The sequence below is a fragment of the Magallana gigas genome, chromosome 5 (genome assembly GCF_963853765.1).
Source record: "Magallana gigas chromosome 5, xbMagGiga1.1, whole genome shotgun sequence".
Classification (NCBI taxonomy): Eukaryota; Metazoa; Mollusca; class Bivalvia; order Ostreida; family Ostreidae; genus Magallana; species Magallana gigas.
Window position 1 is genome coordinate 35,580,448 of NC_088857.1, and position 19,541 is coordinate 35,599,988.

The 19,541-nt window shown below is 33.0% G+C and overlaps 3 protein-coding genes across 3 annotated transcripts; all 3 read right to left on the reverse strand.

Annotated features, from left to right (window-relative positions):
• Positions 1-93: 93 nt before the first annotated feature.
• Positions 94-5,451, reverse strand: LOC136275616 (deleted in malignant brain tumors 1 protein-like). Its single transcript, XM_066085217.1, has 10 exons — positions 5,264-5,451; positions 4,867-5,045; positions 3,566-3,710; positions 3,145-3,320; positions 2,836-2,980; positions 2,420-2,604; positions 2,129-2,273; positions 1,733-1,911; positions 442-586; positions 94-283 (listed from the first exon to the last, which is right to left on the reverse strand). The coding sequence occupies exons 1-10, from the start codon at positions 5,449-5,451 to the stop codon at positions 94-96; spliced, it is 1,677 nt and encodes a 558-aa protein (XP_065941289.1).
• Positions 5,452-5,682: 231 nt separating this feature from the next.
• On the reverse strand, positions 5,683-14,839 carry LOC105325278 (deleted in malignant brain tumors 1 protein). The gene is made up of 18 exons (XM_066085218.1): positions 14,804-14,839; positions 14,564-14,643; positions 14,102-14,280; positions 12,801-12,945; positions 12,380-12,555; positions 12,069-12,213; positions 11,656-11,840; positions 11,365-11,509; positions 10,968-11,146; positions 9,667-9,811; positions 9,246-9,421; positions 8,934-9,078; positions 8,520-8,704; positions 8,229-8,373; positions 7,832-8,010; positions 6,541-6,685; positions 6,208-6,383; positions 5,683-5,744 (listed from the first exon to the last, which is right to left on the reverse strand). Exons 1-18 carry the CDS (start codon positions 14,837-14,839, stop codon positions 5,683-5,685), a joined length of 2,628 nt encoding a protein of 875 aa, XP_065941290.1.
• A 590-nt stretch (positions 14,840-15,429) lies between these two features.
• LOC136275617 (neurotrypsin-like) lies at positions 15,430-17,976 on the reverse strand. Its single transcript, XM_066085219.1, has 5 exons — positions 17,757-17,976; positions 17,466-17,610; positions 17,069-17,247; positions 15,778-15,922; positions 15,430-15,619 (listed from the first exon to the last, which is right to left on the reverse strand). The coding sequence occupies exons 1-5, from the start codon at positions 17,959-17,961 to the stop codon at positions 15,430-15,432; spliced, it is 864 nt and encodes a 287-aa protein (XP_065941291.1). The 5' UTR covers positions 17,962-17,976.
• Positions 17,977-19,541: the final 1,565 nt, after the last annotated feature.

The following is a 19,541-nucleotide window of genomic DNA, read 5'->3' on the forward strand; positions in this document are numbered from 1 at the left end:
CAACATTTTCCATGTTTTATAATTAAACATCTTAGAGTATACCTTTTTTAACCTGAAAATGCTTATACACAGGTTCGATGATTCATTAAAAGATTAGAAAAAATTACCATTGGGCAAGCAGTTGATGGATACATCATCACCATGATTACAGTTGTTAGACCCCCAGGGACTGTGACTACACTCTGCAATGTTTGACTCAGATCCTATGCAGTTTACATTGTCTAACCAGATTGTACCTGATCCTTGACCATGTACAGCATCGCCATATGCCTCAGATGTTGCCCTGGTAATTTAAAATCCGACAAAATCATAAATACTTGTTCCGATGGTAAAAAAAATATTGATCTGTTTTTCTTATTTATAATAAAAAAAACTTGTTTATAATGTGTTATAAATTTCAAGTTTTAAACTGAACTCTACTACAGCAACAATAAAGATTACCAAGGCAAGCCTAACGATCGACACACCACAACTGCCAGTTTATCGTTCGAATTATCATCACACACTGTTCCCCAAATCCCCAACCTGTTCACTTCTAATCGACCTTCATTTTCACTCGTCCCTCCAACAAGTCTGACAGCAATGTCTACAATACAAGAAAAAAGTTAACATTGTATTTTAAGGTTAACAGAAAACTACCATTTTATCAGATGAAACCTACACTATTTTATTGTTCTTCTCGAAACGTTCAGTTTATAAATGTCTGATACTTTATATCTTGTCATTATAAATAATATTAAAGACACTTAGTCACGCTAGTACATTAATGTTTAATCAGTAAAATTTATCAGTGTCATAGATAAAGAAAAGTAAAAGAAACAAATCCAAATTGACAATATTCTAAGTTGTCGCCTCGGCATGCCATTGATAATAACATTTATCAAGTTAACGTCAATATAGAAATGAACCCAATCAAAAATGAACCCAAAGTATTTTCTTCTGTTATTGTGTACTGTATTAGATATTGTAGGGATTTTAAGATAGGACTGCAAATTCATCCTCAATGTTCAAATTGAAAACAAAAGATATCAAGCAAAACTGAGACTACTTTTGAGAACCATTAATGAGCAAAAGTCTGACACTGACACAACACCTATTAGGGGTTGAGGAGGCTGGGTGGTCAACAAATTAACCACAAGATCTTCCTCAAATCTTAAAATATTAATAGTTCAAGCATTAATTATAAAAGAAATAATCAATATGATACACCTTTTACATTTCTCTATTTTCCCTATCTTTATATGGAGCTCATATTTAAAGAAAATCAAAACAGTCTAAAATGACCAATAGTATCCAGCCCTTTTATATTCTAGAGTATGTGCTTGGTATCAATTCTTAATGTAGGGTCGTTTCATATTGGTTTCTTCATTAGAAACTTTTGATATCTCTTTCATTAGAACTTAAAAACTGTTGCTTTCTTCTTTGTCATCATTAAAATTGACAGCCTTATAATGATATTGTTACTAAATCTGACTGATTAAAACTTGATCCTAATTCAAATAAAATATAACAAGGGTAAAATAGAAACCTTTTGCCCAGTGATAATATGCCGACAATTATCCCTTACAATACCTGCATAGAGAACAACTACTCAGCTCATATGTACATGTTTTTAAATTTTAGATAATATGAATAACTTCGTTAGATGAAAACATTTTACGCCTACATAATATGTCCTTATAAACCTGCTATGTTTTCGGTGAATTGCTTAAAAAGGGAAAAACGTCCTTACCTGTTGACGAGAAACAGCTGATGGAGACATCCTCTCTATGGTTACAGTTATGAGATCCCCAGGGATTGTGACTACACTTCTCTATGCCTGTCTCAGATCCCATACATTTGACGTTGTCCAACCAGATAGGACCAGATCCCTGTCCATATGCAGCACTGCCATAGGCTTTTGATGCATTCCTGAATGATGAGAGTAATCACCTGAACTTAACATTGTCAACTGATAAACTTAAAGTTGGACCATTTTATCACATTGTTAAAAACAAAAAATATACACGTTGTTGTGAAAAATCATATTAACCATGGAGCATTTTTGATGTATTTCTTTATAGTACTTTGTAAATTTTTGTTTCCATAAAGTGGTTTGTATGACCACTTCCATAATGAAAAGTCTTACCAAGGTAAGCCTAATGATCGACACACCACAACAGATAGTTGATCATTTAAACCATCATCACACACTGTTCCCCATTTTCCCGATTTGTAAACCTCTAATCGACCTTCATATTCAGTTGTTCCTCCAACAAGTCGGACAGTAGTATCTTTAGACAGGTAATAAAAAAGACCAATTTTTTAAGATGATCATCTTTATATGACATTCTCAGTCTTATAATTAAACATCTTAGATAACATATTTTTCAATCGAAAATGCTTATAAACAGGCACTAAATGATCAAAACAAATTTACCATTGGACCTATTGGGCAAGCAGTTGATGGATATATCATCTCTATGGTTACAGTTGTTAGATCCCCAGGGACTGTGACTACACTCGTCAATTTTAGACTCAGATCCAATGCAGTTAACATTGTCTAACCAGGTTGTACCTGATCCTCGACCAAATACAGCACCGCCATAGGCTTCTGATGTTGCCCTGAATAATTTAAAACACATTCTTGTTTACAACATCATCATAAATGATTGTTTTGTTTGTGAAGAATGCTGACCTGTTTTTGTAATTGATAATATCACACCCAAACAATGAAATGTAATGAAAAAAAAAAAAAATGAAAAAATGGTTTTAAATATCAATCAATTTCTTTCTGTAAATAATAAATCAACATTAATAGATTACGAGTACCACTCTTGTTGCAAACAACATTACCAAGGCAAGCCCAATGATCGACACACCACAACAGAGAGGTTATGGTTAAAATTAGTATCACACACTGTTCCCCATCTTCCAAGTTTGTAAATTTCTAATCGACCTTCATATTCAGTCGTTCCTCCAACAAGTCGGACAAAAGTAGCTTGAGACAGGAAATAAAAAAGAACAGTTTTTAAGATGATCATTCTTATATGAAAACATTTTCCATGTCTTATAAGTAAGCATCTTAAATAAACCTTTTTTTTTTTTACCTGAAAATGCTTATACACAGGTTCGATGATGCATTAAATGATTTAAAAAAATTACCATTGGGCAAGCAGTTGATGGATACATCATCACCATGGTTACAGTTGTTAGACCCCCAGGGACTGTGACTACACTCTGCAATGTTTGACTCAGATCCTATGCAGTTTACTTTGTCTAACCATATTGTACCTGATCCTTGACCATGTACAGCACCGCCATATGCCTCAGATGTTGCCCTGGTAATTTAAAATCCGACAAAATCATAAATACTTGTTCCGACGGTAAAACAATTAAGTGATCTATTTTTTTTACTACTAATAAAAAAACTTCAGAATTGAAATAATGATAAATAAAACTAAATAGTTTTAAGATATCAAACAAGTCTTTTTATAGGTCACATGGCATTAGTAATACTTGTTTATAACTTGTTATAAATTTCAAGTTTTAAACTGAATTCTACTACAGCAACAATGAAGATTACCAAGGCAAGCCTAACGATCGACACACCACAACTGCCAGTTTATCGTTCGAATTATCATCACACACTGTTCCCCAAATCCCCAACCTGTTCACTTCTAAACGACCTTCATTTTCACTCGTCCCTCCAACAAGTCTGACAGCAATGTCTACAATACAAGAAAAAAGTTAACATTGTATTTCAAGATTAACAAGAAAACTTTTACTTTATCAGAATGAAACCTACACTATTTTATTGTTCTTCTCGAAACGTTCAGTTTATAAATGTCTGATAATCTTGTCAGTATCAATAATATTAAAGACACTTAGTCATGCTAATACATTAATGTTTAATCAGTAAAATTTATCAGTGTCATAGATAAAGAAATGTAAAAGAAACAAATCCAAATTGACAATATTCTAAGTTGCCGCCTCGACATGCCATTGATAATAACATTTAACAAGTTAACGTCAATGTAGAACAAATGTCTTCAACACTTAGCGATACCTTCAATAATGAGATTACCGTCTTTTCTTTTGTTATTGTGTATTGTATTAGATATCATAGGGATTTTAAGATAGGACAACAAATTCATCTTCAATGTTCAAATTGAAAACAAAAGATATCAAGCACAACTGAGGCTACTTTTGAGAACCATTAATGAGCAAAAGTCTGACACTGACACAGCACCTATTAGGGGTTGAGGAGGCTGGGTGGTCAACAAATTAACCACAAGATCTTCCTCAAATCTTAAAATATTAATCGTTCAAGCATTAATTATAAAAGAAATAATCAATATGATACACCTTTTACATTTCTCTATTTTCCCTATCTTTATATGGAGATCATCTTTAAAGAAAATCAAAACAGTCTAAAAATGGCCAATACTATCCAGCCCTTTTATATTCTAGAGTATGTTCTTGGTAACAGTTTTTAATGTAGGGTCGTTTCATATTGTTTCTTCATTAGAAACTTTTGATATTTTTATGATCAGAACTTAAGAATTGTTGCTTTCTTCTTTGTCATCATTAAGATTGACAGCCTTATAATTATATTGTTACTAAATCGGACTGATTAAAACTTGATCCTAATTCAAATAGGAAATAACGAGGGTCAAATAGAAACCTTTTGCCCAATGATGATATGCCGACAATTTTTCCTTACAATACCTGCATAGAGAATAAGTACTCATCTCATATGTATTTAAATTTTAGATAATATGAATAACTTCGTTAGATGAAAACATTTTACGCCTACATAATATGTCCTTAAAAACCTGCTATGTTTTCGGTAAATTGCTTAAAAAGGGAAAAAAACGTCCTTACCTGTTGACGAGAAACAGCTGATGGAGACATCCTTTCTATGGTTACAGTTATGAGATCCCCAGGGATTGTGACTACACTTCTCTATGCCTGTCTCAGATCCCATACATTTGACGTTGTCCAACCAGATAGGACCAGATCCTTGTCCATATGCAGCACCGCCATAGGCTTTTGATGCATTCCTGAATGATGAGAGAAATCACCTGAACTTAACATTGTCAACTGATAAACTTAGAGTTAAACCATTTTATCACATTGTTAAAAACAAAAAAATATACACGTTGTTGTGAAAAATCATATTAACCATGGAGCATTTTTGATGTATTTCTTTATAGTACTTTGTAAATTTTTGTTTCCATTAAGTGGTTCGTATGACCACTTCCATAATGAAAAGTCTTACCAAGGTAAGCCTAAAGATCGACACACCACAACAGATAGTTGATCATTTAAACCATTATCACACACTGTTCCCCATCTTCCCAGTTTGAAAACTTCTAATCGACCTTCATATTCAGTCGTTCCTCCAACAAGTCGGACAAAAGTATCTTGAGACAGGAAATAAAAAGGAATAGTTTCTAAGATGATCATTCTTATATGACAACATTTTCCATGTCTTATAATTAAACATCTTCGAGTATACCTTTTTTAACCGAAAAATTGTTATACACAGGTTCGATGATGCATTAAATGATTAAAAGAAATTACCATTGGGCAAGCAGTTGATGGATACATCATCACCATGGTTACAATTGCTAGACCCCCAGAGACTGTGACTACACTCTGCAATGTTTGACTCAGATCCTATGCAGTTTACTTTGTCTAACCATATTGTACCTGATCCTTGACCATGTACAGCATCGCCATATGCCTCAGATGTTGCCCTGGTAATTTAAAATCAGACAAAATCATAAATACTTGTTCCAATGGTAAAAAAATATTGATCTGTTATTCTTATTTATAATAAAAAAAAACTTGTTTATAATGTGCTATAAATTTCAAGTTTTAAACTGAAATCTACTTCAGCAACAATGAAGATTACCAAGGCAAGCCTAAAGATCGACACACCACAACAGATAGTGTATCATTTAAACCATTATCACACACTGTTCCCCATCTTCCCAGTTTGTAAACTTCCAATCGACCTTCATATTCAGTCGTACCTCCAACAAGTCGGACAAAAGTAGCTTGAGACAGAAAATAAAAAAGAATAGTTTCTAAGATGATCATTCTTATATGACAACATTTTCCATGTCTTATAATTAAACATCTTAGAGTATACCTTTTTTAACCTGAAAATGCTTATACACAGGTTCGATGATTCATTAAAAGATTAGAAAAAATTACCATTGGGCAAGCAGTTGATGGATACATCATCACCATGATTACAGTTGTTAGACCCCCAGGGACTGTGACTACACTCTGCAATGTTTGACTCAGATCCTATGCAGTTTACATTGTCTAACCAGATTGTACCTGATCCTTGACCATGTACAGCATCGCCATATGCCTCAGATGTTGCCCTGGTAATTTAAAATCCGACAAAATCATAAATACTTGTTCCGATGGTAAAAAAATATTGATCTGTTTTTCTTATTTATAATAAAAAAAACTTGTTTATAATGTGTTATAAATTTCAAGTTTTAAACTGAACTCTACTACAGCAACAATAAAGATTACCAAGGCAAGCCTAACGATCGACACACCACAACTGCCAGTTTATCGTTCGAATTATCATCACACACTGTTCCCCAAATCCCCAACCTGTTCACTTCTAATCGACCTTCATTTTCACTCGTCCCTCCAACAAGTCTGACAGCAATGTCTACAATACAAGAAAAAAGTTAACATTGTATTTTAAGGTTAACAGAAAACTACCATTTTATCAGATGAAACCTACACTATTTTATTGTTCTTCTCGAAACGTTCAGTTTATAAATGTCTGATACTTTATATCTTGTCATTATCAATAATATTAAAGACACTTAGTCACGCTAGTACATTAATGTTTAATCAGTAAAATTTATCAGTGTCATAGATAAAGAAAAGTAAAAGAAACAAATCCAAATTGACAATATTCTAAGTTGTCGCCTCGGCATGCCATTGATAATAACATTTATCAAGTTAACGTCAATATAGAAATGAACCCAATCAAAAATGAACCCAAAGTATTTTCTTCTGTTATTGTGTACTGTATTAGATATTGTAGGGATTTTAAGATAGGACTGCAAATTCATCCTCAATGTTCAAATTGAAAACAAAAGATATCAAGCAAAACTGAGACTACTTTTGAGAACCATTAATGAGCAAAAGTCTGACACTGACACAACACCTATTAGGGGTTGAGGAGGCTGGGTGGTCAACAAATTAACCACAAGATCTTCCTAAAATCTTAAAATATTAATAGTTCAAGCATTAATTATAAAAGAAATAATCAATATGATACACCTTTTACATTTCTCTATTTTCCCTATCTTTATATGGAGCTCATATTTAAAGAAAATCAAAACAGTCTAAAATGACCAATAGTATCCAGCCCTTTTATATTCTAGAGTATGTGCTTGGTATCAATTCTTAATGTAGGGTCGTTTCATATTGGTTTCTTCATTAGAAACTTTTGATATCTCTTTCATTAGAACTTAACAACTGTTGCTTTCTTCTTTGTCATCATTAAAATTGACAGCCTTATAATGATATTGTTACTAAATCTGACTGATTAAAACTTGATCCTAATTCAAATAAAATATAACAAGGGTAAAATAGAAACCTTTTGCCCAGTGATAATATGCCGACAATTATCCCTTACAATACCTGCATAGAGAACAACTACTCAGCTCATATGTACATGTTTTTAAATTTAAGATAATATGAATAACTTCGTTAGATGAAAACATTTTACGCCTACATAATATGTCCTTATAAACCTGCTATGTTTTCGGTGAATTGCTTAAAAAGGGAAAAACGTCCTTACCTGTTGACGAGAAACAGCTGATGGAGACATCCTCTCTATGGTTACAGTTATGAGATCCCCAGGGATTGTGACTACACTTCTCTATGCCTGTCTCAGATCCCATACATTTGACGTTGTCCAACCAGATAGGACCAGATCCCTGTCCATATGCAGCACTGCCATAGGCTTTTGATGCATTCCTGAATGATGAGAGTAATCACCTGAACTTAACATTGTCAACTGATAAACTTAAAGTTGGACCATTTTATCATATTTGTTAAAAACAAAAAATATACACGTTGTTGTGAAAAATCATATTAACCATGGAGCATTTTTGATGTATTTCTTTATAGTACTTTGTAAATTTTTGTTTCCATAAAGTGGTTTGTATGACCACTTCCATAATGAAAAGTCTTACCAAGGTAAGCCTAATGATCGACACACCACAACAGATAGTTGATCATTTAAACCATCATCACACACTGTTCCCCATTTTCCCGATTTGTAAACCTCTAATCGACCTTCATATTCAGTTGTTCCTCCAACAAGTCGGACAGTAGTATCTTTAGACAGGTAATAAAAAAGACCAATTTTTTAAGATGATCATCTTTATATGACATTCTCAGTCTTATAATTAAACATCTTAGATAACATATTTTTCAATCGAAAATGCTTATAAACAGGCACTAAATGATCAAAACAAATTTACCATTGGACCTATTGGGCAAGCAGTTGATGGATATATCATCTCTATGGTTACAGTTGTTAGATCCCCAGGGACTGTGACTACACTCGTCAATTTTAGACTCAGATCCAATGCAGTTAACATTGTCTAACCAGGTTGTACCTGATCCTCGACCAAATACAGCACCGCCATAGGCTTCTGATGTTGCCCTGAATAATTTAAAACACATTCTTGTTTACAACATCATCATAAATGATTGTTTTGTTTGTGAAGAATGCTGACCTGTTTTTGTAATTGATAATATCACACCCAAACAATGAAATGTAATGAAAAAAAAAAAATGAAAAAATGGTTTTAAATATCAATCAATTTCTTTCTGTATATAATAAATCAACATTAATAGATTACGAGTACCACTCTTGTTGCAAACAACATTACCAAGGCAAGCCCAATGATCGACACACCACAACAGAGAGGTTATGGTTAAAATTAGTATCACACACTGTTCCCCATCTTCCAAGTTTGTAAATTTCTAATCGACCTTCATATTCAGTCGTTCCTCCAACAAGTCGGACAAAAGTAGCTTGAGACAGGAAATAAAAAAGAACAGTTTTTAAGATGATCATTCTTATATGAAAACATTTTCCATGTCTTATAAGTAAGCATCTTAAATAAACCTTTTTTTTTTTTTTTACCTGAAAATGCTTATACACAGGTTCGATGATGCATTAAATGATTTAAAAAAATTACCATTGGGCAAGCAGTTGATGGATACATCATCACCATGGTTACAGTTGTTAGACCCCCAGGGACTGTGACTACACTCTGCAATGTTTGACTCAGATCCTATGCAGTTTACTTTGTCTAACCATATTGTACCTGATCCTTGACCATGTACAGCACCGCCATATGCCTCAGATGTTGCCCTGGTAATTTAAAATCCGACAAAATCATAAATACTTGTTCCGACGGTAAAACAATTAAGTGATCTATTTTTTTTACTACTAATAAAAAAACTTCAGAATTGAAATAATGATAAATAAAACTAAATAGTTTTAAGATATCAAACAAGTCTTTTTATAGGTCACATGGCATTAGTAATACTTGTTTATAACTTGTTATAAATTTCAAGTTTTAAACTGAATTCTACTACAGCAACAATGAAGATTACCAAGGCAAGCCTAACGATCGACACACCACAACTGCCAGTTTATCGTTCGAATTATCATCACACACTGTTCCCCAAATCCCCAACCTGTTCACTTCTAAACGACCTTCATTTTCACTCGTCCCTCCAACAAGTCTGACAGCAATGTCTACAATACAAGAAAAAAGTTAACATTGTATTTCAAGATTAACAAGAAAACTTTTACTTTATCAGAATGAAACCTACACTATTTTATTGTTCTTCTCGAAACGTTCAGTTTATAAATGTCTGATAATCTTGTCAGTATCAATAATATTAAAGACACTTAGTCATGCTAATACATTAATGTTTAATCAGTAAAATTTATCAGTGTCATAGATAAAGAAATGTAAAAGAAACAAATCCAAATTGACAATATTCTAAGTTGCCGCCTCGACATGCCATTGATAATAACATTTAACAAGTTAACGTCAATGTAGAACAAATGTCTTCAACACTTAGCGATACCTTCAATAATGAGATTACCGTCTTTTCTTTTGTTATTGTGTATTGTATTAGATATCATAGGGATTTTAAGATAGGACAACAAATTCATCTTCAATGTTCAAATTGAAAACAAAAGATATCAAGCACAACTGAGGCTACTTTTGAGAACCATTAATGAGCAAAAGTCTGACACTGACACAGCACCTATTAGGGGTTGAGGAGGCTGGGTGGTCAACAAATTAACCACAAGATCTTCCTCAAATCTTAAAATATTAATCGTTCAAGCATTAATTATAAAAGAAATAATCAATATGATACACCTTTTACATTTCTCTATTTTCCCTATCTTTATATGGAGATCATCTTTAAAGAAAATCAAAACAGTCTAAAAATGGCCAATACTATCCAGCCCTTTTATATTCTAGAGTATGTTCTTGGTAACAGTTTTTAATGTAGGGTCGTTTCATATTGTTTCTTCATTAGAAACTTTTGATATTTTTATGATCAGAACTTAAGAATTGTTGCTTTCTTCTTTGTCATCATTAAGATTGACAGCCTTATAATTATATTGTTACTAAATCTGACTGATTAAAACTTGATCCTAATTCAAATAGGAAATAACGAGGGTCAAATAGAAACCTTTTGCCCAATGATGATATGCCGACAATTTTTCCTTACAATACCTGCATAGAGAATAAGTACTCATCTCATATGTATTTAAATTTTAGATAATATGAATAACTTCGTTAGATGAAAACATTTTACGCCTACATAATATGTCCTTAAAAACCTGCTATGTTTTCGGTAAATTGCTTAAAAAGGGAAAAAAACGTCCTTACCTGTTGACGAGAAACAGCTGATGGAGACATCCTTTCTATGGTTACAGTTATGAGATCCCCAGGGATTGTGACTACACTTCTCTATGCCTGTCTCAGATCCCATACATTTGACGTTGTCCAACCAGATAGGACCAGATCCTTGTCCATATGCAGCACCGCCATAGGCTTTTGATGCATTCCTGAATGATGAGAGAAATCACCTGAACTTAACATTGTCAACTGATAAACTTAGAGTTAAACCATTTTATCACATTGTTAAAAACAAAAAAATATACACGTTGTTGTGAAAAATCATATTAACCATGGAGCATTTTTGATGTATTTCTTTATAGTACTTTGTAAATTTTTGTTTCCATAAAGTGGTTTGTATGACCACTTCCATAATGAAAAGTCTTACCAAGGTAAGCCTAATGATCGACACACCACAACAGATAGTTGATCATTTAAACCATCATCACACACTGTTCCCCATTTTCCCGATTTGTAAACCTCTAATCGACCTTCATATTCAGTTGTTCCTCCAACAAGTCGGACAGTAGTATCTTTAGACAGGTAATAAAAAAGACCAATTTTTTAAGATGATCATCTTTATATGACATTCTCAGTCTTATAATTAAACATCTTAGATAACATATTTTTCAATCGAAAATGCTTATAAACAGGCACTAAATGATCAAAACAAATTTACCATTGGACCTATTGGGCAAGCAGTTGATGGATATATCATCTCTATGGTTACAGTTGTTAGATCCCCAGGGACTGTGACTACACTCGTCAATTTTAGACTCAGATCCAATGCAGTTAACATTGTCTAACCAGGTTGTACCTGATCCTCGACCAAATACAGCACCGCCATAGGCTTCTGATGTTGCCCTGAATAATTTAAAACACATTCTTGTTTACAACATCATCATAAATGATTGTTTTGTTTGTGAAGAATGCTGACCTGTTTTTGTAATTGATAATATCACACCCAAACAATGAAATGTAATGAAAAAAAAAAATGAAAAAATGGTTTTAAATATCAATCAATTTCTTTCTGTAAATAATAAATCAACATTAATAGATTACGAGTACCACTCTTGTTGCAAACAACATTACCAAGGCAAGCCCAATGATCGACACACCACAACAGAGAGGTTATGGTTAAAATTAGTATCACACACTGTTCCCCATCTTCCAAGTTTGTAAATTTCTAATCGACCTTCATATTCAGTCGTTCCTCCAACAAGTCGGACAAAAGTAGCTTGAGACAGGAAATAAAAAAGAACAGTTTTTAAGATGATCATTCTTATATGAAAACATTTTCCATGTCTTATAAGTAAGCATCTTAAATAAACCTTTTTTTTTTTTTTACCTGAAAATGCTTATACACAGGTTCGATGATGCATTAAATGATTTAAAAAAATTACCATTGGGCAAGCAGTTGATGGATACATCATCACCATGGTTACAGTTGTTAGACCCCCAGGGACTGTGACTACACTCTGCAATGTTTGACTCAGATCCTATGCAGTTTACTTTGTCTAACCATATTGTACCTGATCCTTGACCATGTACAGCACCGCCATATGCCTCAGATGTTGCCCTGGTAATTTAAAATCCGACAAAATCATAAATACTTGTTCCGACGGTAAAACAATTAAGTGATCTATTTTTTTTACTACTAATAAAAAAACTTCAGAATTGAAATAATGATAAATAAAACTAAATAGTTTTAAGATATCAAACAAGTCTTTTTATAGGTCACATGGCATTAGTAATACTTGTTTATAACTTGTTATAAATTTCAAGTTTTAAACTGAATTCTACTACAGCAACAATGAAGATTACCAAGGCAAGCCTAACGATCGACACACCACAACTGCCAGTTTATCGTTCGAATTATCATCACACACTGTTCCCCAAATCCCCAACCTGTTCACTTCTAAACGACCTTCATTTTCACTCGTCCCTCCAACAAGTCTGACAGCAATGTCTACAATACAAGACAAAAGTTAACATTGTATTTCAAGATTAACAAGAAAACTTTTACTTTATCAGAATGAAACCTACACTATTTAATTGTTCTTCTCGAAACGTTCAGTTTATAAATGTCTGATAATCTTGTCAGTATCAATAATATTAAAGACACTTAGTCATGCTAATACATTAATGTTTAATCAGTAAAATTTATCAGTGTCATAGATAAAGAAATGTAAAAGAAACAAATCCAAATTGACAATATTCTAAGTTGCCGCCTCGACATGCCATTGATAATAACATTTAACAAGTTAACGTCAATGTAGAACAAATGTCTTCAACACTTAGCGATACCTTCAATAATGAGATTACCGTCTTTTCTTCTGTTATTGTGTATTGTATTAGATATCATAGGGATTTTAAGATAGGACAACAAATTCATCTTCAATGTTCAAATTGAAAACAAAAGATATCAAGCACAACTGAGGCTACTTTTGAGAACCATTAATGAGCAAAAGTCTGACACTGACACAGCACCTATTAGGGGTTGAGGAGGCTGGGTGGTCAACAAATAAACCACAAGATCTTCCTCAAATCTTAAAATATTAATCGTTCAAGCATTAATTATAAAAGAAATAATCAATATGATACACCTTTTACATTTCTCTATTTTCCCTATCTTTATATGGAGATCATCTTTAAAGAAAATCAAAACAGTCTAAAAATGGCCAATACTATCCAGCCCTTTTATATTCTAGAGTATGTTCTTGGTAACAGTTTTTAATGTAGGGTCGTTTCATATTGTTTCTTCATTAGAAACTTTTGATATTTTTATGATCAGAACTTAAGAATTGTTGCTTTCTTCTTTGTCATCATTAAGATTGACAGCCTTATAATTATATTGTTACTAAATCTGACTGATTAAAACTTGATCCTAATTCAAATAGGAAATAACAAGGGTCAAATAGAAACCTTTTGCCCAATGATGATATGCCGACAATTTTTCCTTACAATACCTGCATAGAGAATAAGTACTCATCTCATATGTATTTAAATTTTAGATAATATGAATAACTTCGTAAGATGAAAACATTTTACGCCTACATAATATGTCCTTAAAAACCTGCTATGTTTTCGGTAAATTGCTTAAAAAGGGAAAAAAACGTCCTTACCTGTTGACGAGAAACAGCTGATGGAGACATCCTTTCTATGGTTACAGTTATGAGATCCCCAGGGATTGTGACTACACTTCTCTATGCCTGTCTCAGATCCCATACATTTGACGTTGTCCAACCAGATAGGACCAGATCCCTGTCCATATGCAGCACCGCCATAGGCTTTTGATGCATTCCTGAATGATGAGAGAAATCACCTGAACTTAACATTGTCAACTGATAAACTTAGAGTTAAACCATTTTATCATATTTGTTAAAAACAAAAAATATACACGTTGTTGTGAAAAATCATATTAACCATGGAGCATTTTTGATGTATTTCTTTATAGTACTTTGTAAATTTTTGTTTCCATTAAGTGGTTCGTATGACCACTTCCATAATGAAAAGTCTTACGAAGGTAAGCCTAATGATCGACACACCACAACAGATAGTGTATCATTTAAACCATTATCACACACTGTTCCCCATCTTCCCAGTTTGTAAACTTCCAATCGACCTTCATATTCAGTCGTACCTCCAACAAGTCGGACAAAAGTAGCTTGAGACAGAAAATAAAAAAGAATAGTTTCTAAGATGATCATTCTTATATGACAACATTTTCCATGTCTTATAATTAAACATCTTCGAGTATACCTTTTTTAACCGAAAAATTGTTATACACAGGTTCGATGATGCATTAAATGATTAAAAGAAATTACCATTGGGCAAGCAGTTGATGGATACATCATCACCATGGTTACAATTGCTAGACCCCCAGAGACTGTGACTACACTCTGCAATGTTTGACTCAGATCCTATGCAGTTTACTTTGTCTAACCATATTGTACCTGATCCTTGACCATGTACAGCACCGCCATATGCCTCAGATGTTGCCCTGGTAATTTAAAATCCGACAAAATCATAAATACTTGTTCCAATGGTAAAAAAATATTGATCTGTTATTCTTATTTATAATAAAAAAAAAACTTGTTTATAATGTGCTATAAATTTCAAGTTTTAAACTGAAATCTACTTCAGCAACAATGAAGATTACCAAGGCAAGCCTAAAGATCGACACACCACAACAGATAGTGTATCATTTAAACCATTATCACACACTGTTCCCCATCTTCCCAGTTTGTAAACTTCCAATCGACCTTCATATTCAGTCGTACCTCCAACAAGTCGGACAAAAGTAGCTTGAGACAGGAAATAAAAAGGAATAGTTTCTAAGATGATCATTCTTATATGACAACATTTTCCATGTCTTATAATTAAACATCTTAGAGTATACCTTTTTTAACCTGAAAATGCTAATACACAGGTTCGATGATTCATTAAAAGATTAGAAAAAATTACCATTGGGCAAGCAGTTGATGGATACATCATCACCATGATTACAGTTGTTAGACCCCCAGGGATTGTGACTACACTCTGCAATGTTTGACTCAGATCCTATGCAGTTTACATTGTCTAACCAGATTGTACCTGATCCTTGACCATGTACAGCATCGCCATATGCCTCAGATGTTGCCCTGGTAATTTAAAATCCGACAAAATCATAAATACTTGTTCCGATGGTAAAAAAATATTGATCTGTTTTTCTTATTTATAATAAAAAAAAACTTGTTTATAATGTGTTATAAATTTCAAGTTTTAAACTGAACTCTACTACAGCAACAATAAAGATTACCAAGGCAAGCCTAACGATCGACACACCACAACTGCCAGTTTATCGTTCGAATTATCATCACACACTGTTCCCCAAATCCCCAACCTGTTCACTTCTAATCGACCTTCATTTTCACTCGTCCCTCCAACAAGTCTGACAGCAATGTCTACAATACAAGAAAAAAGTTAACATTGTATTTTAAGGTTAACAGAAAACTACCATTTTATCAGATGAAACCTACACTATTTTATTGTTCTTCTCGAAACGTTCAGTTTATAAATGTCTGATACTTTATATCTTGTCATTATCAATAATATTAAAGACACTTAGTCACGCTAGTACATTAATGTTTAATCAGTAAAATTTATCAGTGTCATAGATAAAGAAAAGTAAAAGAAACAAATCCAAATTGACAATATTCTAAGTTGTCGCCTCGGCATGCCATTGATAATAACATTTATCAAGTTAACGTCAATATAGAAATGAACCCAATCAAAAATGAACCCAAAGTATTTTCTTCTGTTATTGTGTACTGTATTAGATATTGTAGGGATTTTAAGATAGGACTGCAAATTCATCCTCAATGTTCAAATTGAAAACAAAAGATATCAAGCAAAACTGAGACTACTTTTGAGAACCATTAATGAGCAAAAGTCTGACACTGACACAACACCTATTAGGGGTTGAGGAGGCTGGGTGGTCAACAAATTAACCACAAGATCTTCCTCAAATCTTAAAATATTAATCGTTCAAGCATTAATTATAAAAGAAATAATCAATATGATACACCTTTTACATTTCTCTATTTTCCCTATCTTTATATGGAGCTCATATTTAAAGAAAATCAAAACAGTCTAAAATGACCAATAGTATCCAGCCCTTTTATATTCTAGAGTATGTGCTTGGTATCAATTCTTAATGTAGGGTCGTTTCATATTGGTTTCTTCATTAGAAACTTTTGATATCTCTTTCATTAGAACTTAAAAACTGTTGCTTTCTTCTTTGTCATCATTAAGATTGACAGCCTTATAATGATATTGTTACTAAATCTGACTGATTAAAACTTGATCCTAATTCAAATAAAATATAACAAGGGTAAAATAGAAACCTTTTGCCCAGTGATAATATGCCGACAATTATCCCTTACAATACCTGCATAGAGAACAACTACTCAGCTCATATGTACATGTTTTTAAATTTTAGATAATATGAATAACTTCGTTAGATGAAAACATTTTACGCCTACATAATATGTCCTTATAAACCTGCTATGTTTTCGGTGAATTGCTTAAAAAGGGAAAAACGTCCTTACCTGTTGACGAGAAACAGCTGATGGAGACATCCTCTCTATGGTTACAGTTATGAGATCCCCAGGGATTCTGACTACACTTCTCTATGCCTGTCTCAGATCCCATACATTTGACGTTGTCCAACCAGATAGGACCAGATCCCTGTCCATATGCAGCACCGCCATAGGCTTTTGATGCATTCCTGAATGATGAGAGTAATCACCTGAACTTAACATTGTCAACTGATAAACTTAAAGTTGAACCATTTTATCATATTTGTTAAAAACAAAAAATATACACATTGTTGTGAAAAATCATATTAACCATGGAGCATTTTTGATGTATTTCTTTATAGTACTTTGTAAATTTTTGTTTCTATAAAGTGGTTTGTATGACCACTTCCATAATGAAAAGTCTTACCAAGGTAAGCCTAATGATCGACACACCACAACAGATAGTTGATCATTTAAACCATCATCACACACTGTTCCCCATTTTCCCGATTTGTAAACCTCTAATCGACCTTCATATTCAGTCGTTCCTCCAACAAGTCGGACAGTAGTATCTTTAGACAGGTAATAAAAAAGACCAATTTTTTAAGATGATCATCTTTATATGACATTCTCAGTCTTATAATTAAACATCTTAGAGAACATATTTTTCAATCGAAAATGCTTATAAACAGGCACTTAATGATCAAAACAAATTTACCATTGGACCTATTGGGCAAGCAGTTGATGGATATATCATCTCTATGGTTACAGTTGTTAGATCCCCAGGTACTGTGACTACACTCGTCAATTTTAGACTCAGATCCAATGCAGTTAACAGTGTCTAACCAGATTGTACCTGATCCTCGACCAAATACAGCACCGCCATAGGCTTCTGATGTTGCCCTGAATAATTTAAAACACATTCTTGTATATAATATCATCATAAATGATTATTTTGATTGTGAAGAATGCTGACCTGTTTTTGTAATTGATAATATCACACCCAAACAATGAAATATAATGAAAAAAAAAAAATGAAAAAATGGTTTTAGATATCAATCAATTTCTTTCTGTAAATAATAAATCAACATTAATAGATTACGAGTACCACTCTTGTAGCAAACAACATTACCAAGGCAAGCCCAATGATCGACACACCACAACAGAGAGATTATGGTTAAAATTGGTATCACACACTGTTCCCCATCTTCCAAGTTTGTAAATTTCTAATCGACCTTCATATTCAGACGTTCCTCCAACAAGTCGGACAAAAGTAGCTTGAGACAGAAAATAAAAAAGAACAGTTTTTAAGATGATCATTCTTATATGAAAACATTTTCCATGTCTTATAAGTAAACATCTTAAAGTAAACCTTTTTTTTTTTTTACCTGAAAATGCTTATACACAGGTTTGATGATGCATTAAATGATTTAAAAAAATTACCATTGGGCAAGCAGTTGATGGATACATCATCACCATGGTTACAGTTGTTAGACCCCCAGGGACTGTGACTACACTCTGCAATGTTTGACTCAGATCCTATGCAGTTAACATTGTCTAACCAGATTGTACCTGATCCTTGACCATGTACAGCACCGCCATATGCCTCAGATGTTGCCCTGGACATTTAAAATCCGAAAAAATCATAAATACTTGTTCGGACGGTAAAACAATTAAGTGATCTATTTTTCTAACTACTAATAAAAAAAGTCAGAATTGAAATAATGATAAATAAAAGTAAATAGTTTTAAGATATCAAACAAGTCTTTTTATAGGTCACATGGCATTAGTAATACTTGTTTATAATTTGTTATAAATTTCAAGTTTTAAACTGAACTCTACTACAGCAACAATGAAGATTACCAAGGCAAGCCTAACGATCGACACACCACAACTGCCAGTTTATCGTTCGAATTATCATCACACACTGTTCCCCAAATCCCCAACCTGTTCACTTCTAAACGACCTTCATTTTCACTCGTCCCTCCAACAAGTCTGGCAGCAATGTCTACAATACAAGAAAAAAGTTAACATTGTATTTCAAGATTAACAAGAACACTTTTACTTTATCAGAATGAAACCTACACTATTTTATTGTTCTTCTCGAAACGTTCAGTTTATAAATGTCTGATACTTTATATCTTGTCATTGACAATAATATTAAAGACACTTAGTCATGCTAATACATTAATGTTTAATCAGTAGAATTTATCCGTGTCATTGATAAAGAAATGTAAAAGAAACAAATCCAAATTGACAATATTCTAAGTTGTCGCCTCGACATGCCATTGATAATAACATTTATCAAGTTAACGTCAATGTAGAACAAATGTCTTCCACACTTAGCGATTCCTTCAATAATGAGATTACCGTCCTTTCTTATGTTATTGTGTACTGTATTAGATATTATAGGGATTTTAAGATAGGACAACAAATTCATCTTCAATGTTCAAATTGAAAACAACAGATATCAAGCACAACTGAGGCTACTTTTGAGAACCAT

Coding starts and splice junctions, on each gene's coding strand:
- LOC105325278 (XM_066085218.1), bottom strand. CDS start 14,839: ATGGTGATGATGTATCCATCAACTGCTTGCCCAATG. Junction 12,556..12,800: donor CGATCGTTAGGCTTGCCTTG/GTAATCTTCATT, acceptor TTAAATTACCAG/GGCAACATCTGAGGCATATG. Junction 11,841..12,068: donor CGATCATTGGGCTTGCCTTG/GTAATGTTGTTT, acceptor TAAATTATTCAG/GGCAACATCAGAAGCCTATG.
- LOC136275616 (XM_066085217.1), bottom strand. CDS start 5,451: ATGATCATCTTAGAAACTATTCCTTTTTATTTCCTGTCTCAAGATACT. Junction 2,274..2,419: donor CTTGCCCAATAGGTCCAATG/GTAAATTTGTTT, acceptor ACCTGTCTAAAG/ATACTACTGTCCGACTTGTT. Junction 587..1,732: donor CAGCTGTTTCTCGTCAACAG/GTAAGGACGTTT, acceptor CTTGTATTGTAG/ACATTGCTGTCAGACTTGTT.
- LOC136275617 (XM_066085219.1), bottom strand. CDS start 17,961: ATGTGTTTTAAATTATTCAGGGCAACATCAGAAGCCTATGGCGGTGCT. Junction 17,611..17,756: donor CTTGCCCAATAGGTCCAATG/GTAAATTTGTTT, acceptor ACCTGTCTAAAG/ATACTACTGTCCGACTTGTT. Junction 15,620..15,777: donor CGATCGTTAGGCTTGCCTTG/GTAATCTTTATT, acceptor TTAAATTACCAG/GGCAACATCTGAGGCATATG.